At 51.6% G+C, this 26,768-nt stretch overlaps 4 protein-coding genes across 4 annotated transcripts in view; 1 reads left to right on the forward strand and 3 right to left on the reverse strand.

The window, feature by feature from the left end:
- Nucleotides 1-1,494: 1,494 nt before the first annotated feature.
- LOC119236911 (disintegrin and metalloproteinase domain-containing protein 30-like) lies at nt 1,495-5,782 on the reverse strand. Its single transcript, XM_037500840.2, has 3 exons — nt 5,738-5,782; nt 5,250-5,621; nt 1,495-4,073 (listed from the first exon to the last, which is right to left on the reverse strand). The coding sequence occupies exons 1-3, from the start codon at nt 5,780-5,782 to the stop codon at nt 1,653-1,655; spliced, it is 2,838 nt and encodes a 945-aa protein (XP_037356737.1). The 3' UTR covers nt 1,495-1,652.
- LOC119235670 (disintegrin and metalloproteinase domain-containing protein 30-like) lies at nt 5,394-8,737 on the forward strand. The gene has a single exon (XM_037499180.2). It carries the CDS (start codon nt 5,781-5,783, stop codon nt 7,578-7,580), a length of 1,800 nt encoding a protein of 599 aa, XP_037355077.1. The 5' UTR covers nt 5,394-5,780; the 3' UTR covers nt 7,581-8,737.
- A 4,287-nt stretch (nt 8,738-13,024) lies between these two features.
- On the reverse strand, nt 13,025-15,458 carry LOC119236912 (disintegrin and metalloproteinase domain-containing protein 30-like). The gene has a single exon (XM_037500841.2). The coding sequence runs from the start codon at nt 15,456-15,458 to the stop codon at nt 13,206-13,208; it is 2,253 nt and encodes a 750-aa protein (XP_037356738.1). The 3' UTR covers nt 13,025-13,205.
- A 4,859-nt stretch (nt 15,459-20,317) lies between these two features.
- Nucleotides 20,318-26,768, reverse strand: part of NOTCH2 (notch receptor 2) — a 167,799-nt gene continuing 161,348 nt past the window's right edge. The window contains exons 34-35 of the mRNA XM_037500843.2: nt 26,176-26,273; nt 20,318-25,462 (exon numbers count right to left, since the gene is read on the reverse strand). Of these exons, the coding sequence (XP_037356740.1) occupies nt 24,074-25,462; nt 26,176-26,273 (1,487 nt within the window). The 3' untranslated portion in view covers nt 20,318-24,073. The remainder of the gene's footprint in view (nt 25,463-26,175; nt 26,274-26,768) is intronic.

Genomic DNA, 26,768 nt, shown 5'->3' on the forward strand with positions numbered 1-26,768 from the left:
GAAGTTGGAGGGCATTACACTAAGGGAGTGTGTGCAGAATTACAAACACTGTATGGTACCAGCAAGGAAAAATCCCCCAAATAGGTGCTCACCCCAAAAGAGAGACTAGAATGATCGTTACACAGCACATGAGGGAAGGAAGACATGGACACATAAAAGCCAAGGGTATCAAGTATCATTTAAAAAGTAAAATAAGTTCTAGACAGCTATGGTCCCGCACAGCGGCTTAGTTAACAACACAGTATTGCATACCTGAATTTTGCAGTTACACTAAGTCTTTCTCACTCAGGAAAACTAATTTAACTACATACAGCGATGGTTAATTGTCTTGATTCTGATGCCCCTCCAAACACATATGCATAGTAAGTCATACCATAACACAGCTTAAACATATAAACATGTCCATTATTCTTCAGTAGAGTAGGAGGAAAGGCATCAATTTAACATTTTGTCACCATTAAAATTTTATGAAACATATCCTGATGTGTAAATATCCTTAGGACTATTATTTTTTTAAAAGGTTTATTTATTTATGCATACAAGAACTGGGATACAGGACAGAGGTGTGGGGGGGGGCGGATGTCTGTGAGAGAGGATCCACCGGAGACAGTGGGGAGCAGAACAAGCAGACTGACTGAAAACCACTGCTGAGGGGAGCAGCAGGTGAGACAGGAGAGGTCTGCTGCGCCATTCGGGTAGCTCCCTGGCCAGTTGGGGATCAAACTCCCACTGCAGTGGCTGCAGTTAGCTCCCCAACGCCACCAGGGAGGTCCTAAGTATCCTCAGAACTATTGATAAATGCCCCCTCTAAGTTCTATTTCCCTACATTGACATTGTGATAGTATTTCCTTGAATATCATCAGGACTACCCAGATTGATCTTGAGCAGGTCAGTGAACCTCGCTGTGCCTACTTTCTCCTTTGGGAACCAGGGCAAGAGCCACACTGAGCTCACCCAGAGCTTTCAGGGCTTGGCTCATCCACACCCAGGATGCACCCACATCCCCACTGGCTCTGTGAGCTCCGTGCAGAGGCCCCGAAAGCACAGGAGGTTTTGAGGCCCTGCCCGCTGGACACCTCTGGCCTGTCAGCGGTCACTGCCCTCCCGGCGGTGCAGTTCAGGATGGAGTCAAGTTGTCCTCACCCCACCCCCAGCCCTGAGCCAGAGACACACACTGCAGAGCTGGGGGCTCACCCCACCTGCAGGAGGGGCACAGACTCATCTGAGCCAACGCCTGTGGCTCATCCCTTCCACCAAGGAAATGGTGTCCCCACTGGTGGGCTGGCTGGGCTCAGGCACTCTCAGTCCCCAGGCCTGAGGAGGCGACAGGAGGGGCAGCCGGGAGCCTTATGGGCTGGGACCCTCAGAGTCAGGCCACTGCTCGGAAAACCACTGGGAGTGCGTGAGTCTTGCAACACTCAGAGCGTCAGTGCTGAGAAGGCCACTAGGACGGACCTTCACGTTACCTCAAACTTCATCACAAAAATAAGTAGCACAGGAAAGTAAAATGCACTGATTACTTTCCAAGAATGTCATTTATTTGTTGACCCAATCTGGAAGGAAAATTAAATGAAAAGAATTGGAACATGAATGAAGGGTCATTTAGATAAATGACAAGTCTGTTAAATATATGATACTGTAGAGTTAAGGGGTTACCGACGGACAGGTGACCCTTTTTTCCTGCTTTTCAGTTCTTGTAAATGTGTTAGTTCAGAGAAAATTGGTGGTCCTTCTGTCCTTTGGGGTTTGAAACACTTTTCTTTGAGTCTCCAGAAAACTGCAATAATAACCGAGATGAAAAACGTAGTAAAGCGTAATGACACAAAGGATGTGACAATGAACCAGGAAGACTCATATTCTCTGATTGCTCGTGGGGGCCCACTGTCAATGCTTCCCCCAAGCCCCGCCAGCTCGCAGAACGGAGGGGCCCAGCCATACATGCAGTGACAGTGCTGTTTATTGTTGCAAAAACCTCGGCGGTTGCACTCCTCAGGCAAACACTCAGTCTTGAGGACTGTCCATCTCTCCACACAAGTTCCGTTAATACATATCTGGTTCTTACCACAGGAGGTTCCATCACTTATGACACCCACATCAGGTATCTCTATGGGAACCATGGATAAATGATAACCTATTCCCCAGCACTTGAGGTTTTCCTTCTCCAGATGAGTGGAAATAACAGTAGAATGATCTGGTAAATCAGGGATGGTTTTGACGTTTATACACTGTATTCTGCCACATAGTGAATTTTGCTGGCTACATTTTTCATAGGCATTCATTCCTTTAATTCTGCAGTGCCCATACTGGTCGCCAATTGTATTGACCGCCTCATAGCACTGATAAGGAGCCTCCCTGGCATCAGGTCCAAAAATGTTCTGGCATTGCATGTATCTGGACGTGCACATCTTTCTGAAGCAAATGGCTTCATACTTGCAAGGAGTTCCATCTTGCTTATAAAAGTCATCTGGGCATAAAGCTGACTGTCCATTGCAGTATTCTGCAAAGTCACATTCATTTTCTTCCTTCCGGCATATGTACCCAGATGGTCGAATGTGACAGTTATGACAGCAAAGACCAGTGCTGCAATTGGCCCCCAGTCTGAGTTTACAATTTGGTTGACAACACCGGTCTTTTTTACACTCCTCACCTGTACCACAATCACATTCCTCACCCTCTTCCACAAATTTGTTTCCACATCTCTTAACAAGATAACCTGGTTCAGGGATATTGTTTAGACAATGTGCATCTACACTTGTGTAGGCCCAAAAATCAGCATAACTACAATTACTAAAACCAGTTACTCCAGTGCCCATGATGCATGTATTCTGACCCCGACAGACGCAGTAGGCAGTATCATGCTGCATTCCTACGACGTGACCCAGTGAATGAGCAGCCCAAATCACAGGAACATGAAGATTTTTATCTAGAAATGCACTTAGAGAACCAGTAAGATTTGGAGAGCACACTTTTCCTGATCTTGTTGTAATACCAACATTGCTTTGTTTATTAATATATAAATGTATCCAGTCATTAGTAACCCGAGGATTTATATATAATTTTCTGTATATTTTCAATTGCTCTAAAACCCTAGGTAATGTGGAAACGTCAATATTTATTTTGTCTTTATCTGTCCACACTTCCAGAGCACTTAGGTGGATCCGCATGTGCACATCCTGAAAGTAAGTGTCCATAATCCCTGCCATAATAATGCCATCACTCACGACTTGGGTGAGATTAGACTGGGAATACACGTATCTGTCGTGATCAAAGACCAGGACCAACTCTAAGTACTTGGTGTGTTTGTACGTTTCCAGCATGTCCCCCACCCTGGCCTGACTGTCCTTAGGGGTCGCGGGTCTCCCCAGACCATCACCAGTCATGGCGCAGGTTTGACCCGGAGGCAGCGCCTCGCTCTTCAGGAGATACAGCACATGCTCAAAAGTGGAGGAGCCCTTGCGGGGCTCGATCTGGTAGCGTCTGGCGTCGATGGCCAGCACCCCTCGCAGGCCCCCCATGCACGTCGTGACAGTGGCGTCCGAGTCCCGAGCCCCTTCCACGGTGCCCGCGTAGCTGCAGTCTCTGGGGATGAACGGGTGGTCCTCCACGAGCTTGCCCTGGGGCGTGAAGGAGAAAACCTGCAGGTTGCGGGGCAGCAGAAGCCTCTTGGGCCGCAGGCGCAGGACGTGCCTCTTGCCTTGGATGTGCAGCAGGTAGGACACTTGCTTGGTGTGGCCCCTGGGCCCCGCCTGCAGGCTCAGCCTCTTGGGGATGGTGATCTCGTAGGAGGCAAAGCCCCAGTCCGGCTGGAAAACGGGGTCGGCGGCTCGACAGTCGAGGAGCAGCAGCGCCAGCGGCAGCAGCGGCAGCAGCGGCGCGGCGAGCCCTTGGCCCGGGGAGGCCCAGGTCCGGGGCGACCTCATGGGCGCCCGGGGCCTGCTCAGCGCGGCCTGAGCCGGGCCGCAGCCGGACTTCCAGGAACGGCCGCTGGGGGCGCCCGCGCGCCGGCGCGAGCTGCCTGGCAGGTGCAGGTGCAGGTGCAGGTGCAGGTGCGCGGGGCCGGCTGGGGGCAAGGGCTGCAGAGGTGCAGAACCCCTGGGGTGCGTTCCTGGCGGGCCGTTGGCGCCGCGAGGAGCCGGGACAAGGGGCGCGAGCAGAAGAGAAAGGAGGGGCTGCTGAGCGCGAGCGGGCAGGAGCAGGGGCAGATGGCAGGAGCAGCCCGCCAGGAGGGGCAGGGGGTTGGGGTGTGCCTTGGGGGGGGTGGCGGTTCCGGGGTGATTCTGGGTTGTGTGTGTCTTGTGGGTGTCTGGTGTGGCTGTGGAGTGTGTGGTCTCAGTGTGTGTGTCAGGAGGGTTGTTTGAGGTGTCGGCGTGTGTCCTGCTGAGTGTGAGCTGCGGGTGTGTCCGCTGGCAGGAGAGTCTGGGGAATCTCTCCTGGGGAGACCCAGGGGTCCTCGGGGCGGCTCGTCCTGGCCTGTGGGGGGAACGCTTCCCCTTCCAACAGGCAAAGCTCAAAATGGACCAGGCCTGAGCCAGGGAGTGTTAAGAAGCTGGAACTACTCACATGAGCCATGTTGTTGGGGACGGAAATGATGGAATCGGGGCTCTGAAGACAGCATGGCTGGAGGCTGGAGGGCCAGGCCCGGTCAAGGGGAGGCCAGAATGAGCGGCCGGAACACAAAATTGAAAATCCTCCCGCAGCAGCACAGCCAAGGCCATGTGGGAGCCTGGCTCTTCCCCTTCCACTTTTGGCCCCCTGTGCCCTGCAGAGGTGGGGGCTGGAGAACTCTGGGTCTCCCCCCTCCCATCACTCTCTCTACAACACAGGCCAGGACAAGCCGCTCCGAGGACCCCTGGGTCTCCCCAGGGAGAGCTTCTCCAGACTCTCCTGCCAGCGGACACACCCGCAGCTCACACTCAGCAGGACACACCCGACACCTCAAACAACCCTCCTGACACACAACACTGAGACCACACACTCCACAGCCACACCAGACACCCACAACACACACACAACCCAGAATCACCCCGGAACCGCCCCCCCCCCCAAGGCACACCCCAACCCCCTGCCCCTCCTGGCGGGCTGCTCCTGCCATCTGCCCCTGCTCCTGCCCGCCCGCGCGCCCGCAGCCCCTCCTTTCTCTTCTGCTCGCGCCCCTTGTCCCGGCTCCTCGCGGCGCCAACGGCCCGCCAGGAACGCACCCCAGGGGTTCTGCACCTCTGCAGCCCTTGCCCCCAGCCGGCCCCGCGCACCTGCACCTGCACCTGCACCTGCACCTGCCAGGCAGCTCGCGCCGGCGCGCGGGCGCCCCCAGCGGCCGTTCCTGGAAGTCCGGCTGCGGCCCGGCTCAGGCCGCGCTGAGCAGGCCCGGGGCGCCCATGAGGTCGCCCCGGACCTGGGCCTCCCCGGGCCAAGGGCTCGCCGCGCCGCTGCTGCCGCTGCTGCTGCTGGCGCTGCTGCTCCTCGACTGTCGAGCCGCCGACCCCGTTTTCCAGCCGGACTGGGGCTTTGCCTCCTACGAGATCACCATCCCCAAGAGGCTGAGCCTGCAGGCGGGGCCCAGGGGCCACACCAAGCAAGTGTCCTACCTGCTGCACATCCAAGGCAAGAGGCACGTCCTGCGCCTGCGGCCCAAGAGGCTTCTGCTGCCCCGCAACCTGCAGGTTTTCTCCTTCACGCCCCAGGGCAAGCTCGTGGAGGACCACCCGTTCATCCCCAGAGACTGCAGCTACGCGGGCACCGTGGAAGGGGCTCGGGACTCGGACGCCACTGTCACGACGTGCATGGGGGGCCTGCGAGGGGTGCTGGCCATCGACGCCAGACGCTACCAGATCGAGCCCCGCAAGGGCTCCTCCACTTTTGAGCATGTGCTGTATCTCCTGAAGAGCGAGGCGCTGCCTCCGGGTCAGACCTGCGCGATGACTGATGATGGTCTGGGGAGTCCCGCAACCCCTAAGGACAGTCAGGCCAGGGTGGGGGACATGCTGGAAACTTACCCACACCCCAAGTACTTAGAGTTGGTCCTGGCCTTTGATCACGATAGATACGTGTATTCCCAGTCTAATCTCACCCAAGTCGTGAGTGATGGCATATTTTTGGCAGGGATTGTGGACACTTACTTTCAATATTTCCAGCTGCGGATAAGCATAAGAGCTCTTGAAGTGTGGACAGATGAAGACAAAATAAATTTTAGTTTGGTCGGACTTGGGACTTTAAAGGAAGTGATAAAATACAGAGTAGACCATTTCAATCCCCGTGTTAGCAGTGACTGGATACATGTATACCATAAAAAAACTAATGTACCTGTAAAGGTTCCAGGGAGAATGTGCAATCCGAGTTATCCTGGCACTCTTACTGCATTTCACGATAAAAATTACCTGGTTGCTGCAGTTTGGACGGCTCATGTATTAGGTCACGCTCTAGGGATTTCACATGATACTGACAACTGCCTGTGCAAGGGTAAGGACTCCTGCATCATGAAACTTGGACCCACTGGCTTTAGTAATTGTAGTTATGGCGAGTATTGGGCCTTCACAATTAAAGGTGGAGCTTGCCTAGCTAATAAGCCGGAACCAGTTTCCGTGCTTAAGAGATGTGGAAACAAATTTGTGGAAGAGGGTGAGGAATGTGATTGTGGTTCACGTGAAGAGTGTGAAAAGGACCGGTGTTGCCAACCAAACTGTAAACTCAGACGGGGGGCCCACTGTGCCACCGGTCTCTGCTGTCACAACTGTCGCTTTCGTCCATCTGGGTACACGTGCAGGAAGGAAGAAAACGAATGTGACCTTGCAGAATACTGCATGGGAAATTCAAGTGTGTGCCCGGATGACTTTTATAAGCAGGATGGAACTCCTTGCAAGTATGAAGCCATTTGCTTCGGAAAGATGTGCAGGTCCAGATTCATGCAATGCCAGAGCATTTTTGGACCTGATGCCAGGGAGGCTCCTTATCAGTGCTACGAGGCGGTCAACACAATAGGTGACCAGTATGGGAACTGTGCTATTAAAGGGACCAACCGGTATGCAAAATGCTCAAGGACAAGTTCATTGTGTGGCAGGATACAGTGTGTGAATATCAAAAAACTCCCTGACTTACCAGATCACTCCATGATAATTGCTACTCATCTGCAGAAGGAAAATCTCAGGTGCTGGGGCATAGGTTATCACTTATCCATGGTACCCATGGGGTTTATTGATGTGGGTATCATAGGAGATGGCACCTCCTGTGGTAAAGGCCAGATATGTTTTAACAGAACTTGCATGAATACCAATACAATCTTGACGTATGACTGTGCTGTTAACAAGTGCAACCGCCGAGGGTTTTGCAACAATCTGAGAAACTGTCACTGCATGCACGGCTGGCGCCCTCCATTCTGTGAGGAGGCAGGGCCTGGGGGGAGCAAGGACAGCGGGCCGCCGGGGCCACAGGAGAGGGAGTCCACGTCCTCAGTGCACATTGTGTCCGTTATCATAATACGCCTCATTTTATTAGTCATCTCAGGCATTCTAGTGTATTTATGGGGGGTATTTTTCCAAAAGGAAAAACACCCACCAAAAATGGAAGAATATAAAGAACCTAGGTAGAGAATTCCAGAAACCAAAAAAGTATCAGACAGTCCAGCCACTCACTCACAAGCCATCATTTGTAGAACAAACTTGTCATTTACACAGATCTATTTTACATCCAGTTACCTACCCGACTTTCCTTCCATATTGGATCAGCAAATAAATGACATTGTTGTTTTGGGAAGAACTTTACTTTCCCAGTGTCACTTGCCTTTTGTGAATGAAGAACCTTTAAAAGACCATCCTAGTGGCTTTCTCAGCACTGAAGCTCTGAATGTTGCAAGACTCACGCACTCCCAGTGGTTTTCTGAGCAGTGGCCTGACTCTGAGGGTCCCAGCCCATAAGGCTCCCGGCTGCCCCTCCTGCCACCTCCTCAGGGCCGGGGACTGAGTGTCCCTGAGCCCGGCCAGCCCACCAGTGGGGACACCATTTCCTCAGTGAAAGGGATGAGCCATAGGCGTTGGCTCAGATGAGTCTGTGCCCCTCCTGCAGGTGGGGTGAGCCCCCAGCTCTGCAGTGTGTGTCTCTGGCTCAGGGCTGGGGGTGGGGTGAGGACAACTTGACTCCATCCTGAACTGCACTGCCGGGAGGGCAGTGACCGCTGACAGGCCTGAGGTGTCCAGCGGGCAGGGCCTCAAAACCTCCTGTGCTTTCGGGGCCTCTGCACGGAGCTCACGGAGCCAGTGGGGATGTGGGTGCGTCCCGGGTGTGGATGAACCGAGTCCTGAAAGCTCTGGGTGAGCTCAGTGTAGCTCTTGTCCTGGTTCCTGAAGGAGAAAGTAGGCACAGCAAGGTTCAGTGAGGTGCTCAAGATCAATCTGGGTAGTCCTGACATTGTGCAAGGAAACACTATGTAAGCAGAGGGAAATTGAGATGGGAGATGTCGACTAAAAGTTCTAAGAATAATTGCACCCCAGTGAATGTACTGTAGTAATTGTCCTCGTCACAGAACTGACATCAAATGTACTGACTTCAGCTGTTCTGTTGAGGAATAATTGACATGTTAATCTAATACCGAATGGACGTGTATGATGTTCTCACTTCTTATACACATGTCCTGTGGGTTGACCACCAGAATGAAGATATGTAACCATCACCTCAATGTTGAATCATTGTCAAGGAATAATGATGTTGAAATTCAACTCACAACAACTTTTACATACGCAGTGTGGTGTTGTTAACTAAGCCTCTGAGTGGTACTGAGTGGTTTTCTCTCGAACTTACCTCACTTATAGGTGATAATTGATACTCCTAGTAGAATACAGAGAATCAAAACAAACATTCAGACATAAACAAACCCAAAACCCACATGTACACCTGACTGTACAACTGAGGCTAAAGGTGGGCGAGGGGCAGGGGAGAAAGGACAAGGGGGCTGGGGGCACATATGTCTATGGGGAAGGACTTGGGGACCATGGAGGTGGGTGTGCTGTGGTAACATACTTCTGAAGAGGGGGTTCCCTGTATTTCTGAAACGTATACAGTGTTTCAAACCAATGTTTTATTTAAAAGTACATAAAACAGGGGCCTCCCTGGTGGCACAGGCAGTTGAATGCCGCACTGTGAAGCTGTCCACAGCCTCTGCAGTACAGGTTTGATCTTGGCCGGCCAGCGAGAATCCCACATGGTGCCACAGATCTCTCCTGCTTCACCCGCTGCTCCCCTCAGCAGTGTATTTCGTCAGTCTGCCTGTTCTGTTCCTGCCTCTGTCTCTGGTGAATCCTCTCACCCTCCTGCGCATCTGGCCTGTACCCTGGTTCTTGTATAAATAAATAAACCTTTAAAAAAAAAACACATAAAACAAACTACATCTGCAAAAGTAAGCATGTGCTAAGTGGTCATGCTGTCATTTAATAAATGTATTTTGATGATAAAAAAAAGAGTTAACCCAACAAGCAAATAACAAGTAAGGACATCCAATCTATGCTCAGAAAATTCCAAGAAAAAGAAGACCAAGCCCAGATGATACATTAGTGTCTACCAAATACGGAAAGAAGAATTTATGCCCAACCTTGTCAACTTTTTCAAAAAAAATGAAGAGGACAGAAAACTCTCATGCTTAATTTACTAGTCAACAGTCTATGATGCCAAACTCAGACAAGGCCAGTACCTGTATGAAATTACTGATGGAAGTTCGGAGCAATTCGGCAAGAATTAAAAATTTAATATCCCAATTAATGTCTATGCTTGCAGATGACAGAGCTTAAATGGAGAATACACAGAAGTCTGCCCTCAAACTGTTAGGAATAATAAATGAACACAGCAAAGTTTCCAGACAAAAGTTATCGTGCAAAACTAAGTTCTGTTTCTGTATTTCATAAATAAATATTGATTGCAACAAGTAAATATTGCTATTACAGTAGCATCCCAAAGAATAAAATACTTCAGAATGAATTTAACCAAGTAGGTCTTTTTACAAAGACTTGGAAACACTGGGGAAGAAACTGTAGGAGACAGCAACAGTGGAAAGGGCTGGTGCTCAAGTTGGAGGAAGGAATCTTGTGTCAATAGCTATGCTGTCCCAAGAAATCTGCATTTCAAGGTAAATCCTAACAATGGCACTTTCCACACAAATAGAAAAAAGCAATCATTGAACTTGTATGGAACCAAAGTATCACAAATATCTAAGTCACTAACTATACAACTAAAAGCATCATAATCCCTGAAATAACTCCATTTAAAAATGGGCAAAGTACCTAAATGGAACTTTTCGAAAAATAATGTATACTAGTGGCCATCAGGTGTATGAAAGTTCAGCTCCAGTAATTCTAGGGAAACACTGGTCAAGTCCATCATGATCCATCACCTCAAACCCAGTAGGAGGTTGTTAGATAAAGGCTGAAAGACAAGTGTTGGCAGCGATGTGGAGAAATGGGGATGTAAATTTGCACATCCATGAAAGACAGTCTCAGAAATTTCAGTGGATTAAGTGCATAATAAGGCAATTTCAATCATGAAAAAAATAACAAAACACAGAAAATGAAATCCACTCCTTGAGAACAGGCATGTACTCCTAAGTTTATTGCAGCAGTGTTCATGATAGCCAAAACCAACCCAAGTACCTAGTGATGGATGAATGATGTAGAAATGGTGATATATACATGAATGAATATTATTCAGCCTTCAAAAAGAAGACCTTCTCACATTCAGCAAACAAGTAAACACAGAAGATAATGCATAAGAAAAATAAAATAAACAGAATATCAGTGGACTGCATCATCTCACTTACCTGTGAAGTCTGAAAAAGGTCAATTTATAGACGTAGGGTGCAAAACACTGGTTACCAGGAGAGAGAAATAGGAAGCTTTTGGTCAAAGGGAACAAAGGTGCAGTTACATTGAATGCATAAGTTCAAGAGATCCATGTTCAATGGAGAACATGACGACCACATGTGAACTGTACATTGGAAATTTTGGAAGAGCAGATTCCAGAAGCTGGCACCACACACACAGTCTTAACCACTGAGGAGATGGGTTTCTTGGTTAACCTGGTTTTGGCAATCATTTTATGAAACACACCCAAATCAAAATATCAGATTGTACCACTTAAATCTATCTATCTATCTATCTATCTATCTATCTATCTATCTATCTATCTATCTATCTATCGATCTAACTATAATTAAAAAGGGCGTAATACAGAACACAATCAGAATGCAAAGGCAACTTGGAGAATGGAAGAAAATACTTGGAAATCAGACCTCTGTTAGGGACTAAACAAGCAGAAATCATAGAGAAAACCTATACGATAAACCAACCGGTTAGTAATGAGCAATGCACTTGAATGAAAAAATAAAAGGGGGGGATCCAGTTGAACAGGCATTTCTCCAAAGAAGATGTGCAAAGGGTCAATGAGCTCAAGGATGGATGCTCCCCATCACTCACCACTGGGGAAACACAGTCCTAATACCAGGGTATCCTCTGCTCACCCCTCAGGTGGCCACTGTCCACCATCCAGAAAGTAGAGGTGGAGCGTGGGGGTTGTGGCAAGTTGGAAATCTTCAGCACTGCTAGCAAGCATACGCGAAGGTGCAAATACTGTACAAACAATACAGCGATTGCTCAAGAATTAAAATTTTTATGGCCGTATGATTGAGGCATTCCACTGTGGCCCTGGACTAGCCACACCCCTAAGTAGAGCAGAGGGGAGTGAGGAACCTTCCATTGCCCACTGCCCCTACCCTGCACCATTCCCCGTAACCTCCCTGGGTGCTGCAAATATTCTTCTCCCTTACCCAATGCTGGGTGGGAGCAGAGGAGAACTCATGGCTGTTTTGGACTCAGAAATCCTGACCTTTACTATGGCATGAAGTCATTTAGCCATGTCAAAGATGTCAGAGAAACAGAATTAAATTCCACTTGTATTTGGGATGTAAATTTCAGAGAAACAGAGGGTAGAATGTTGGCTTTAGGGGCTGGAGGGTGGGGACAGGGTAGAGGTTTGTAAAGTGTACCAATTTTCGAGTCCTGAGGCCCCAAAGCACAGCACGGTACCTGCAGCTAGTAGGAGTCTCCTGCGCGTGCATCTTGCTGAACTGGCCATACATCTTCAACTCACCCTCCTGAAATCATGATGATGTGAGATGACGGGCCTGATATTATCTGGACCCTCGTGGCCTTCCGCAATGTACAGCAAAGCACTGTGTTCTGTACATTAACACATGCACGTTGTCACTCATCCCCAGCACAGTAGGTTACAGGCTGGTTACATTTTTTCACCTAGTTTTGTTTTTTTTTTAAAGATTTATTTATTTATACAAGCACTGGGTACAGTCAGAAGCAGGGGAGGGTGAGAGGATTCACCAGAGCCAGAGCGGGGAGCAGAGCAGGCAGACTGACGAAATACACTGCTTAGGGGAGCAGTGGGTGCGGCAGGAGAGGTCTGTGCACCATGTGGGACCCTCGCCGGCGGCGGGGGATCAAACCGGCACTGCAGAGGCTGCGGGCAGCTTCGCAGCCCAGCACTCAACCACTGGGCTTTTCACCTAGTTTTTATAAAACTCTATCCCTTAAAATGTCTTATCAATGTCCTAAAAACTTTGAAAGAAGTCATCCCACTAAATTCAATTCCCAATATGGAGATACTGTTTCCTAGAACAGTGTCAGGACTACCCAGATTTGTAATCTTGAGCATGTCACTGAACCTCACTGTGCTCACTTTTTGGGGAAGCAGGGCAAGAGTGACCCTGAGCTCACCCAGAGCTCTCAGGACGCGGCCCATCCACACCTGGAACACGGCTGAATGTCAGCACCCTGCCTGGGCACAGCACACTCGGTCTTGGGGCCCTCAGGAGGCGGAGGGAGGGGCAGATGGGGGTCTTATGGGTTGGGACCCTCAAAGTCAGGCCGCTGCTCTGAAAACCACGGGGAGTGCGTGAGTCTTACAACACTCAGAGCTTCAGTGCTGAGAAAGCACTAGGACGGTCTTTCATGCTATTTCAAACTTCCTCACAAAGACAAGTAGCACAGGAAAGTAAAATGCACCGATTTCATCCAAAGCAATAATATCATTTATTTGTTGGTCCAATCTGGAAGGAAAATTAAGTCAAAAGAATTGTAACCAGCGGAAGAGTTTTTGGATAAATCACAGGTTCGTTTAACATATGATCCTGTGCTATGGAGGAGCTACAGATTAAACAGGTTCTACATTTTAGGTTTTCTTGTCCTCTGCATTGCTTTGTCTTCTTTAGAGATAACTGGCGGTCTCTCTTTTTTAATGGGTTTAAAAAGTTTTTGTATTGCTTGCACGTAACACACAATCATTACTGAGGCGGCAAATAAAATAAGGCGTAATAACAGAAGGGCCACAATATGAAGGAAGGAAGACTCACGTTTTTTGAGTGCTCGTGGGGGCCCACTGTCAATGCTTCCCCCAAGCCCCGCCTGCTCGCAGAACGGAGGGGCCCAGCCATACATGCAGTGACAGTGCTGTTTATTGTTGCAAAAACCTCGGCGGTTGCACTCCTCAGGTGAACACTCAGTCTTAAGGGCTGTCCATCTCTCCACACAAGTTCTGTTAATACATATCTGGTTCTTACCACAGGAGGTTCCATCACTTATGACACCCACATCAGGTATCCCCATGGGAACCATGGATAAATGATAACCTATTCCCCAGCAGTTGAGGTTTTCCTTCTCCAGATGAGTGGAAATAACAGTAGAATGATCTGGTAAATCAGGGATGGTTTTGACGTTTATACACTGTATTCTGCCACATAGTGAATTTTGCTGGCTACACTTTTCATAGGCATTCATTCCTTTAATTCTGCAGTGCCCATACTGGTCGCCTATTGTATTGACCGCCTCATAGCACTGATAAGGAGCCTCCCTGGCATCAGGTCCAAAAATGTTCTGGCATTGCATGTATCTGGATCTGCACCCCTTTTTGAAACAACTGGCTTCATACTTGCAAGGAGTTCCATCCCGCTTATATAGGTCATCTGGGCATAAAGCTGACTGTCCATTGCAGTATTCTGCAAGGTCACACTCATTTTCTTCCTTTCGACATATGTACCCAGATGGTCTAATGTGACAGTTATGACAGCAAAGACCGGTGCTGCAATTGGCCCCCAGTCTGAGTTTACAATTTGGTTGACAGCACCGGTCTTTTTTACACTCCTCACCTGTACCACAATCACATTCCTCACCCTCTTCCACAATTTTGTTTCCACATCTCTTAAACACAAAACCTGTTTCTGGGATATTGTTTAGACAATGTGCATCTACACTTGTGTAGGCCCAAAATTCACCATAACTACAATTACTAAAACCAGTTACTCCAGTGCCCATGATGCATGTATTCTGACCCCGACAGACGCAGTAGTCAGTATCATGCTGCATTCCTACGACGTGACCCAGTAAATGAGTAGCAAAAGTCGCAGGAACGTGGAGATTTTTGTCTCGAAATGTACTTAGAGAACCAGAATCCTGTAGAGAGCACACTTTGCCGGATATATCTGTAATGGAACTAACAGAGCGTTTAGTAAAATATAAATGTGCCCAGTCATTTGTAACCCGAGGATTTATAGACAATTCTCTGTATTCTGCAAATTGCTTCATAGTCTGAGATACTGCTGGAACCCTAAAATTTATTTTGTCTTCATCTGTCCACACTTCCAGAGCACTTAGGTGGATCCGCATGTGCACATCCTGAAAGTAAGTGTCCATAATCTCTGCCATAATAATGCCATCACTCACGACTTGGGTGAGATTAGACTGGGAATACACGTATCTGTCGTGATCAAAGACCAGGACCAACTCTAAGTACTTGGTGTGTTTGTACGTTTCCAGCATGTCCCCCACCCTGGCCTGACTGTCCTTAGGGGTCGCGGGACTCCCCAGACCATCATCAGTCATCGCGCAGGTCTGACCCGGAGGCAGCGCCTCGCTCTTCAGGAGATACAGCACATGCTCAAAAGTGGAGGAGCCCTTGCGGGGCTCGATCTGGTAGCGTCTGGCGTCGATGGCCAGCACCCCTCGCAGGCCCCCCATGCACGTCGTGACAGTGGCGTCCGAGTCCCGAGCCCCTTCCACGGTGCCCGCGTAGCTGCAGTCTCTGGGGATGAACGGGTGGTCCTCCACGAGCTTGCCCTGGGGCGTGAAGGAGAAAACCTGCAGGTTGCGGGGCAGCAGAAGCCTCTTGGGCCGCAGGCGCAGGACGTGCCTCTTGCCTTGGATGTGCAGCAGGTAGGACACTTGCTTGGTGTGGCCCCTGGGCCCCGCCTGCAGGCTCAGCCTCTTGGGGATGGTGATCTCGTAGGAGGCAAAGCCCCAGTCCGGCTGGAAAACGGGGTCGGCGGCTCGACAGTCGAGGAGCAGCAGCGCCAGCAGCAGCAGCGGCAGCAGCGGCGCGGCGAGCCCTTGGCCCGGGGAGGCCCAGGTCCGGGGCGACCTCATGGGCGCCCGGGGCCTGCTCAGCGCGGCCTGAGCCGGGCCGCAGCCGGACTTCCAGGAACGGCCGCTGGGGGCGCCCGCGCGCCGGCGCGAGCTGCCTGGCAGGTGCAGGTGCAGGTGCAGGTGCAGGTGCGCGGGGCCGGCCGGGGGCGCGGGCTGCAGAGGTGCAGAACCCCTGGGGTGCGTTCCTGGCGGGGCCGTTGGCGCCTCGAGGACCCGGGACAAGGGGCGCGAGCAGAAGAGAAAGGAGGGGCTGCGGGCGCGCGGGCGGCCAGGAGCAGGGGCAGATGGCAGGAGCAGCCCGCCAGGAGGGGCAGGGGGTTGGGGTGTGGGGGGGGGTGGGGGTTGGGGGGTGATTCTGGGTTGTGTGTGTCTTGTGGGTGTCTGGTGTGGCTGTGGAGTGTGTGGTCTCAGTGTTGTGTGTCAGGAGGGTTGTTTGAGGTGTCGGGTGTGTCCTGCTGAGTGTGAGCTGCGGGTGTGTCCGCTGGCAGGAGAGTCTGGGGAAGCTCTCCCTGGGGAGACCCAGGGGTCCTCGGAGCGGCTTGTCCTGGCCTGTGTTGTAGAGAGTGATGGGAGGGGGGAGACCCAGAGTTCTCCAGCCCCCACCTCTGCAGGCCACAGGGGGCCAAAGTGGAAGGGGAAGAGCCAGGCTCCCACATGGCCTTGGCTGTGCTGCTGTGGGAGGATTTTCAATTTTGTGTTCCGGCCGCTCATTCTGGCTTCCCCTTTCCACAGGGAAGGCTTTTAAAAGAACTAGGCCTGAGCCAGGGAGGTGGTAACAAGCCACCTGACATGAGCCATAGTGTGTGGGGACTTAAATGATGGCATTGGGGCTCTGAGGAAATTCAATATTGATGGAAGTCTCAGGGGCCAGGCCCATTCCAGGCTCTTTGTGAGAATCAGCCTATTCATCCCTCACGGTCAGCCTAGTCTGGGGCGATGATACCCTGTCCTCATCCTCCACTGTCCACATGAGCAGAGCAAGACTGTTATTGGCTCTCACGGGGACGTCAGCTGACAGTCTCCACACACAGGTGGTTGCCCAGAGCCTCTGTTCTTTTCCAGTCCCCCTGCTGTCTCTGTGGGGAAAGGCAGGAGAGGACAACTTAAAACCACGTGAAGGAACCCAGATCCACAACTCTGAATAGCTGACTAGATTCTCTCAGCATGAAAGAGGCAAGAATGCAAAGGGAGATCCATGGTTCCCACCACACAGGGAACAGTAAGGGTCAGAACAAGTGGAGAGAGGGTAGGGAAGAGATATCACGAGGGCCCTGGGGTCTTTAAGATCCTGGGGCACCCGTGACTCATTGAGGTAGAATTACTGAAGTTTGGACAGAAGAATGGATATACCTCCTGGACTGAGAGGTCTGATATATTGGTGGATCCAACATTCTGAGGGAGAAAATCCTCCCCCAAAGTATTATTTTCTGTTATTTATTTATTTATTTTACAATGCTTTTTTAAAAAGATTTATTCATTTTTAAACAAGAGCTGGGGTACAGGCCAGAGGCGCAGGAGGGTGAGAGGATTCACCAGAGACAGAGCAGGGAGCAGAACAGGCAGACTGATGAAATACACTGCTGAGGGGAGCAGCGGGCAAGGCAGGAGAGGTCTGCCGCGCGCCGTGTGGGAATCTCCCTGTCCAGCCGGGAATTGAACCCATGCTGCAGAGGCTGCGGACAGTTTCACAGCGCTGCGCTCAACCTGCTGTGCCACCAGCAAGGCCTCTGTTTGTTTTTTTTTTAAAGATTTATTTATTTATGCATACAAGTATCATTTTCCTGATTTCATTTAGTTGTCCTTCTCTGCTCTCGTAAGCATCCCAGTAACAGTCATTTTATGTTCTTTAACAATTCACATATCTCCACTTGTTTAGGTTTGGTTCCTAGAGATGTAATGGATTCATTCAAATATGTCATTATTGCCTGTATTCTTTATATGTCTTATTTTGCTATTGTTGTTGTGTTTAGGATTTTGGCATCAAAAGAATCAGTCAAATCTTCCAGATCACTGTCTGGTTTCATGTAGGATGGACCTTTCTGTTTTATAGTCAGTCTAGAGACTCTGTAGACCAATCAAGTCTTTTCTAGGGTGTGTGTGTGTGTGTGTGTGTGTGTGTGTGTATTACACACATACCTGGTGCCTGCCTACCATAATGCAATCTCTGTGGTGTGTAATTAATCACCATCGTGGGGCTCCATCTAGTGTCTCTCTGTGGTTCTGAAGCACTGTTGCATGGTGTAAGGCACTTGTTTTCAGAAACTCCGCAACCTGGCACCCTCATTCCTGTCAGTAAGGGAGCACAGGGAAGATAGACTGTCAGTGAGACTACCTTCTAATTTTTTCCCTTCCCAAGGAGAAGATGTGAGATGAAACCAGGAGAAATAAAACACAAATGAAGATAAATGTCTGCCACATGATCCAGCAATTCCACTCTTAGGAATCTACCCAAAGGACACAAAAACACTAATTCAAAAGGAAACCCACACTCCTGTATTTGTTGCAGCACAATTTACAACAGCCAAGAGATGGAAACAACCTAAATGCTCTCAAACAGATGAGTGGATCAAGAAGAGGGGGTCTATATACACAATGGAATACTACTCAGCGATCAAAAAAGATAAACTCATGCCATTTGGGCAACATGGATGGAGCTGGAAGAGATGATGCCAAGTGAGACAGAAGGAGAAAGATCACTATCAGATGGTTTCACTTACATGTGGAAGAGAGAGAAACCCAACAAAGGGTCAGGAAAAGGACAAAACTTGCAGGCTGACCACAGATCTGAGCATCTGGTAGGAGACAGAGAAGGAGAAGGGTCAAAACAAGGGAGGGAAGAACACAGGACACGGATCACGGTGGGTGCCATGGTGGCAGGAGACCTGAGGGAGAAATCAAATCAAATCAAAATGAACAATGTAAGAAAATAAATTAAAAAATAAACTTACTTGCCAGTAGCAGTTTCTTCGAAGCATGACACAGGGTTTTGATAGTAACATGCTGCAGGTTCAAACCCTTTCTGGACCAAGGCCTCCACCCAGGAAGCTGACCTGTACCCAAGGATGCTCCAAAGGGCCTCTGCATTTTCTGACTTCCACTTGGATTTAGAAAATAAAAAGTTCAGGGCAGAAGTGGAAGAGGGAATTCATGGTATTCATCCTCTGGCTTCCTCGTAGCAAGGGAATCACTGTGTTCCTGGAGGGAAGCCTTAATTCTGAGGTAACTTGCTCTACAAGACTGTCTCCTTCCAGCTCCCAGAACCTCTCACAACACCCGGGTGCTCCAGGTGTGGTCACAGCGCTGGTGTGGCTGGAAGGGCTTCTCCACACTCACACACACACCTTTAGTCCTTTTGTAAATTAGCATCATCCGAATTTGAGTCTGCCCACACTTGGTAGTTGGGACTTGACTGGTAAAAAGTTGCTAGTTGTTTTTTAAAATTTTAAAAAAGATTTATTTATTTTTATTTATGCTACAAGAGCTGGGGTATAGGCCAGAGATGCGGGGTGGGGAGGGGTATGAGAGGATTCACCAGAGACAGACAGGGGGGCAGAACAGGTGGATTGAAATACACTGCTGAGGGGAGCACTGGGGAGACAGGAGAGGTCTGATGCATGTGGGTCACCTCCCTGACTGGGGAGCAAACATGCTGCAGTGGCTGGTGATAGCTTCATGGTGCTGAGACTAACCCCTGCGCCACCAGGGAGGCCCCCAAAGTTGCTAGTTCTAAGTCACAAGGAAACATATACTGTCTGACACACCTACGTCTACATACACACACCTCACGTACACCCTCCCTCTCTCTAAGACTTTTGCAAGCATTTGTTCTTATTTCATTTGAATGTACTGTCAGTGCCAAGCCCACCCTCCCTCCCTCTCCCCCTGCATGCGGGACAGCATATGCGGGCATTAAGGACAGTCTACTCTGAACCCAGTCCCCTCTCCTGGGGCTGTGAGAATTTTTAGTTGCTTGACAGAAGGGAGCACCAGTCTCCGCTGGCATGGCCACAACCTGGTGTCCAAGGCAGTGGTTCCAGCTGTGATGCAGCAGGACTTGACCTTGGATTCTGTGCCTGGGCGTCTGTCTCCTCATACAAGCAGGGGTCGGGATGGAGGCTTAGCAAGCGCAGGGGAAAAGGCAGCCAGAGGGCTGAAGGCACACGGCCACACCTGCTGAAGCACGTTTTCAGGGACCAAGTACTAGAGCCCCAAGAATCTGTAGAGGTGACTCCACCTCTGAGGGACTGGCACAGAGGGGATCAAACTTGGGTGAGTGGTTCCTTAGCTTTCACGCTCATTTTCATTTTACGACATTGCAAAATCCAACACAAAGACTCCAATGTTTTTTCGACAAAATTATAGCACTCTCAGGAGGGCGGTGTGGGCTATCTGTTGCGTTGAAACGTGAGGCTTTCTTCGTGGCATAACTTAAAATTGACAAAGATGATGTAGCATTTATCGGTTTCAGGTTACAGTTCAATATCGGTATCTATTACAAAATGTATCTATTACAAAATGATCTGCGCGGGAAGTCTAGTTAGCATCTGTCTCTGCATAGATGTGCAAGGATGTGTAAGATCTACTGTCTTAGCAATTTTCAAACACGCAATGTTAACGTATTTGCAGATACTGAGTAAAACTTCAGCTCTGCTAGTCTGTGCTTAACGGATGCATAGCCAGCGTTTCAGGAAACTTTATATTTTTATATATATAAAAAATTATGTCTACTGGGCCTCCCTGGTGGCACAGGGAGTTAAGTCTCAGCACTATGAAGCTATCGGCAGCTGCTGCAGCGCGAGTTCGATCCCCAGCCAGGGCACAGCAGACCTCTCCTACCTTGCTCACTGCTCCCCTCAGCAGTGTACTTGTGGATCTGCCTGTTCTGCTCCCCACTCTGTCTCTGGGGAATCCTCTCACCGCCCCCACCTCTGGCCTGCACCGCAGCTCATGTATGCATAAATAAATCAATCTTTAAAAAAAACAATTATGTCTACTGAGTAACATTAATTGATGACAATGCTTTGTCTTAGGGGGACAGGTTTGTACTTCTACGAATGTTTTACGAAACATACCATCTTACAACCTTACATGTCCATGTTGAGTAGTGACACTGCACATACATACTTTGGGTAACAGGACCATTATTAATTATACCCCCAATCTGAACGCCTACTTTAGCAAACACTGTCCAGCCACGGGAGCTCTCCATGCGGGGCTTCCATCCACTGACCCCCAGCTAGTGTAAAGAAAAGGGACTCCGTTTCATGTTGCTCCCCATTTGACAGCCGCTTTTCCCTCAAAACCATTTATTTCTGATGTGAGCATAAAGATCAAAAAGCAGCCCAGTGGTAATTGGGGAGATGCAGACTGAAAAGAAAATGACTTCTCATCAAATTGCGACGTCATGAGGTTAAGTGACTGCAAGACCAGGGAAGCAGGAGTGGAAAATAAAAACAGAAACGCCACAGAGCTTGACATGTCACCTTATTTTTTTATTTTGTGATAAAAATGCTTTCATATAAATGTCATCTTAACTACCTTTAGAATGAAACTTTGAAAAATAAAAACAAAGTGTGCATATGCCTTACTATGGCTAGTAGGAATACGCAGTCATTTATTGGTTACTGGGTTTCTCATACAGATATAGTATCACTTATAAGAGAAATGTACACAAGAGGAGGTCATCGGACCAAATAGTAACGAGTGGGAGCCTCAGGGCACAGAACATCTCGAAAAAGTCCTCAGACACTTGATGTATTGGTAAAGGCCCAAGTCCCAAAGACACCTGCCCCGGAATCATTACACCTGTGGTTCCTTCACGCAAGAATTAGGATCACAAGTCTGCCAGGCGGCGTGATGGACTGCGCTGCCTGCTCACACGGCATCTGTCTCTTTCCCCCCAAACACTCACTTCCCTCATCATCGTGTAAGTCAGAAGATGAGGCGTAATACAATTCTGAGCAAACAAAAACATCTGTTCCCAAAGGCAGACAGAAGAGTCAAAGGATTTATAAAAATAAATCAAAAATAGGGTGAGGAGGCCCCCTACGCACGGTCTAGGAGAGTGGCCCAAAAAACGTAGCCTCCAATTTGGACTAAGAGGAAGTGATTCTCTAGTTTACTCTCTATTAGATACTCTACAACTCAAGGGTTCTTAAAATCCACGAGAGTTGCTGGACAGGCAGTGTCTTCCTCCTCATCACTGGTGCGAGTATTCACAGCTTCCCCACTCCCGTCCCCCACACCCAAAGCCTTTCAAGGAGAAACAAGCCAATGGGGCTGCACTGCTCTTGGGGAGTGAGGAAGCTAGAAAAGACCTAAGCCACTAGGTGAGATGGCACGGGCCAGAGGTTGATCTGTTCAGAAGAAGGGCTGGGACAGCATCACAGAGAAGGGCAGACGTGGGGGGTCATGGTGGTCCAGGCGGACAGGGTCCTGTCGGCGGATTAGCACATGGGTCGGAGGACACAAGGAAAAGTCACCCACTATGGGAGGGGCTGAGTTGCCACATGACAGAAGAAAATCCAGAGCCCACAGTCTCTGTTTCAGGACAGAATCAACCGCCTTTGTGGGCTGATGCGCTGGGCGGCTCTGAGGCAGCCAGACTGCTGGGCTGGGTGGCACCAGGGCTCCCCAGCGGGGGCCACAGACCCTGTCAGGCAGGTGAGGGCTCACAGCCACGGCAGGAAAGATGACGGCCACTCAAACCCAGGGAGGGTGACTCAGGCGGCCCGAGCCCTGAGGCGGCCCAGCGGGGCAGGTTTTCCAGGGAGCAGTGACCTCGGGCACAGCGGCTGATCATTAGCAGACTGGGAAGAGAACTATTTTCACTCTATTTCTAGTGTTGACTAGAATATCTCCAAGGCAGTTGCCAAGATGAGAAACACAAGACTCTGGTGAGGCAACCACAACGTGACCGCGAGCGGGGTCCCCACAGCGAGCCCCGGGAGACCCCGAGGAGAGGCGGCTCACCGTGCTTCCGCAGCTGGAATGACCGAAAGCAGCGGGGAGCCCTGTGCCGTGCTGGTGGGGTGATGAGCAGGTGCAAAGGTTAAAGCACCAAATAAAGTCAAAAAATTATTAAAGAATAGCACTGATGAGAACATGGATGATAACTGTCCATTAGGATCAAGCAGGTAACTCTAGGGGGAAAAATGTTCCTGCTGAGTTTCTGTGTTAGCTTCCCTAAGGGAATGTCATGGCTGCTTCGAAAGAAAAGAAACCGGACTGGAAAAATAGCAAAGCCTGCCTCCTAATTCCTTCCGTTCCATCCTCTGACGGGGTGCCGGGGGCCCCAGAGACCCAGAACAGCTTTCTATTTCCTGCACTTGGGCATGGAGGACCCAGAGGTTTGGTGAGGACCCCTTGGGTGCACCAGCAAGTCAGATTATGGTGTGCACATGGAGGCTCGGGAACAGGCTTTTATCTCAGAGAGAGAACCCCAAGCCGAGCCTGGGATCGCCTGACGAAAGGAACACGACAGACCTGGAGCCCTGGAACCAAGGAAAAGCTCCGTTCTGAACGGCGAGGCCTGTCGCTGGAGATGTTTTCTCCCGTGGAGGTTTCTGGACGGCCAGGCTCAATGGCCAGGGGCAGCTCACCTGCACGACGGGCAGGGGAAGGAGAACAAGCTTGCTTTAGGGAACAGGGGTGCTTCACGCTGGCGGCCCCCGGGCCTGGCAGGCAGAGAGAGGACCTGGCCGTGGGAGCCGCCTTCTGCACGGGTTAGCTTCTCTGTCGTCCAACACTCCAAACCTCTGCCCGTCTGGGTTTTTGTGAAAGGGGTCACGGTAACTACACTGCCAAGGAGAAAACGTCACAAGTGGGGTCACACGTGGAAAAACAACTGACTCTGCCTCCTCTGGGAAGGCTTACAGGAATGCAGCGCTGCATGAGGGCAGAAGATGAAGGTGCAGCCCCTCAGCGAGGTCTCCCTCCCCCTCAAGACACTCAAGAGAAACGCACTTTGCTCCCCTCATTTCTGGGAATGACACTCTCTAGAACACCACGACACCTTCGGAAGAAACACACTCAAAGATCTGTGCCGGGAACCAAGACCAGAGCGAGCCCCGGGAGACCCCGGGGAGGCGGCTCAAGGTGCTTGCGCAGCTGGAATGACTGAAAGCAGCAGGGAGCCCCGCACCGTGCCGGTGGGGTGATGACCAGGTGCAAAGGTTAAAGCACCAAATAAAGTCAAAAGAATGTCAAAGAATGAGAAGACGAGGCGGAATCCAGGGCACCATGCCCGGCAGGACCCCTGGCACATGGCAGAAGCCCCCAGGCCTTAACCGCAGTCCGAGCTGCGAGAACGTCTGCGTAAAGACAGCTGGCATCGGATTCTCCACACAGAAGAGAGTAAACACGCCCCAAGTCTTAGATTCATCTTGCGTTTCCAGGAACGTGGCCTGACGGGGAAGAGATGAGCCGAGGCCCTTCCTCCCGCGCCCTGCGGACACGCAGCCGAGCCGACAGCTGTCCTGGCAGTATCTAGCAGGCAAGAGCATCGCCCCTTTCCTGGCTCCAGGGGTTTCTTCATTTCTCTCCCGGATGACCTTCATTTGTTCCTCAGCAGCATTTACAACGGGCAGTTCTGCGCCTGCGCCGAGGCGGAGCCCTCATGCGTACACCTGCATGTTGCCGCGCGGCGGCTCGGACATGTGGGTCCCGGGCCCGCGCTGCCCTCCCGCGGCACCCCCGGGGGTCGGGCTGGTGGTCACGTCTGACCAGTCAGAAGCAGAGTGGGGCGATGAGCTTGACCACTGGTCAGGAGACTCCGGGGACGGCGTCAGGTAGGGGTGCTCGCCCTGCAGGTGGCCGCTGAGGCTGGGCGTCCGCTCGGCGGCGTTGGAGGACGTGTAGCTGTGCTGCGACGGGGGCGTGGGGTATTTGCCCACGGAGGCCGGGAAAGGGTGGTAGGCGGGGAGGATGGTCTGAGCCACCTGCCCGTCCTGCTGGGGCATCACGGCAGCGGGGAAGGCCATGCTGGGCAGGCGGGCCATTTCTGGAACCTGGTACATGGAGGGCAGAGGGCCCGCGACAGCTGGAGGGCAGTTGGGCTGGGGCTGGGGAGCCCCAGCCGGCTGGGCCACACCCCCTTTGGGGATCAGCTGGAAAGTCACAATGGGGGGCAGGGGCTCTCGGGGTGCGGTCATGTGCTTCCCTTCAGGGGGCCGGCTCTGGGGGGCGACGCCAGGGTGGGCGCCCTCGGCAGGAGCCAGGACCATCCCAAACATCTCGCTGTACTGGGCGTCGCTCATCTCCACGCGGTTCATCCAGTCCGCCGGGACGGTGACCGGGTGCAGCCTACCCAAGCCCCCCACGCCGCCGCTGCCGGGGGGCACCATGTGGTGCTGGGACAGCAGCTGGCTCACGGAGGGGAGCACAGGGCCGGCCCCGTGTGCCAGAGGCTGCATCTCGTGCAGGTTGGAGAAGGACAGGGCGTGCTGCGCATGGACCGGGGCCGGGGGCGCCGCAGTGGCCAGCAAGGGGTTGGGGGAGGCCTGCAGGATTCCGGGGGACGTGATCATCGGCGAGGATGTGGCGTCAGACACGTACGTGTGCGGAGACTCTAAGGAGTCGACGGGGGACAGGGTCACCGAGCTCTCGGACAGCTGGCCCTTGTCGCTCAGGGACTTCTTCCTCCGGCCACCCTTGGCATCCTTGGCCTCCTTGGCCAGGTTCGGCAGGCTGGTGGGCATGGCGCTCTTGGCGTTGGGGCGCCTGGGCTTCTTGCCCATCGGGGTGTGTTTCAGGCTGAGGAAAGGCCTGTTGGGCCCGCAGAGGACAGGCGAGAGGGCGGAGGGCAGCACGGCGCCCGGGGGGCTGGGCGTGACGTTGTACTCGTCCAGCAGCCGCACTATGTCGTGGTGCATGCGGTCCCGGGCCACGTCGCGGGGCAGGCGGTCCATGTGGTCCGTGATGTCCCGGTTGGCGAAGTGGTCCAGGAGGATCTTGGCGGCTTCGTAGCTCCCCTCCCGGGCAGCAAGAAACAGGGGCGTCTCTTCCTGCAGGAAAGGCCCACACAGCGCGTTTTCAGCGCGTTCTTGGAAACAGAGCAGCTGCTTCTCAACTGCCTTCGTTCCGCCCCGCCTGAGACGCTTCTTTGACCGCCTCCCCACGGAGCATCGTGAAGGGCTGCTACTAAAACTATTCAGGTCAACTGAACAGCTAGTGACCACGGGGTGGGCATCTGTGCCTTGCACGTCAGGAGGCGGAGGAGACCATCTCGCCCCTCCCCCAGGGCCACTCCTGCCCGGGGAGACAGAGGCGGCCCCGGGCAGAGCTCCCCCTGCAAGAGCAGCGAGCAGGCAGGGCAGGGTGTGAGAGGGAAGCCATTCAGAGACGGGGGAGGGAGGAGGGATGGATCCAGAGCACATACAGAACTGGGGGAAACCAGGGAAAGGAAAACATGTGCAGGAAGGAACTAAAAAAAAGGGAAGTAAATGAGAAAATACGGGCTGAGCGAGACCGCGGACGCGAGCCATGGAGCTCGGGGAGAAGGGCATGTGGGCGCCGCGCTGGGCGGAGGGCGGCACACACGGAGCAGCAGGAGACACAGGAGGGAGGGAGGCGGGCATGAGCAGAGGGGAGAGCAGGGGAGAGGGCCCCACAGGGACCAACAGGACAGCCCAGAGGGAGCCCGGAGCTCGGCCCCAATGCCCCCGACGGGCCGCCGTCCCCTCCTGCCCGGGACCCGGCCAAGCTGCTCTCACTGTACCTTGTTGTCCTGCATGTCTCGGTTGGCCCCATTTTTCAACAGCAAGAGGGTCGCCTCCACATTATTGACGGCAGCTGCCCAGTGGAGAGCAGACTTTCCTGCAGGGAAAACATTTTGATGAGCAGCGTGGGAGGACATGGGCTTCCCACACAGGCAGCATCGGGCTCACGTGAGCCAAGTCACCTTCCCAGAGAACAGCACAAAGCCAGTTCCCAGGGACAGGGGGGTTTCATGGTGGGGGGTAACTATTAGCGTCTTTTGCTCTGGTCCACAAATGCTGACTGCCTTGCCTTCAGAAGACCTCTAGGCAAAGGAGCATTTGAGGGACGTCCCTGGTGGTGCAAGGGGTTAAGTCTCAGCACTATGAAGCTATCCACAGCCACTGCAGCCCGAGTTCAATCCCCGGCCAGGGATCTGACCCCCATGGCACAGCAGACCTCTCCTGACTCCCCGCTGCTCCCCTCAGCAGTGTATTTCAGTCAGTCTGCCTGTTCTGCGCCCCACTCTGTCTCTGGGGAATCCTCTCACCCCCCGCTCCTCTGGCCTACACCCCAGTTCTTGTATGCATAAATAAAGATTTACTTATTTTTTTT

This window comes from Talpa occidentalis, unplaced genomic scaffold (assembly GCF_014898055.3).
Source record: "Talpa occidentalis isolate TD23 unplaced genomic scaffold, MPIMG_talOcc4v2.1 talOcc4.9, whole genome shotgun sequence".
Taxonomy (NCBI): domain Eukaryota; kingdom Metazoa; phylum Chordata; class Mammalia; order Eulipotyphla; family Talpidae; genus Talpa; species Talpa occidentalis.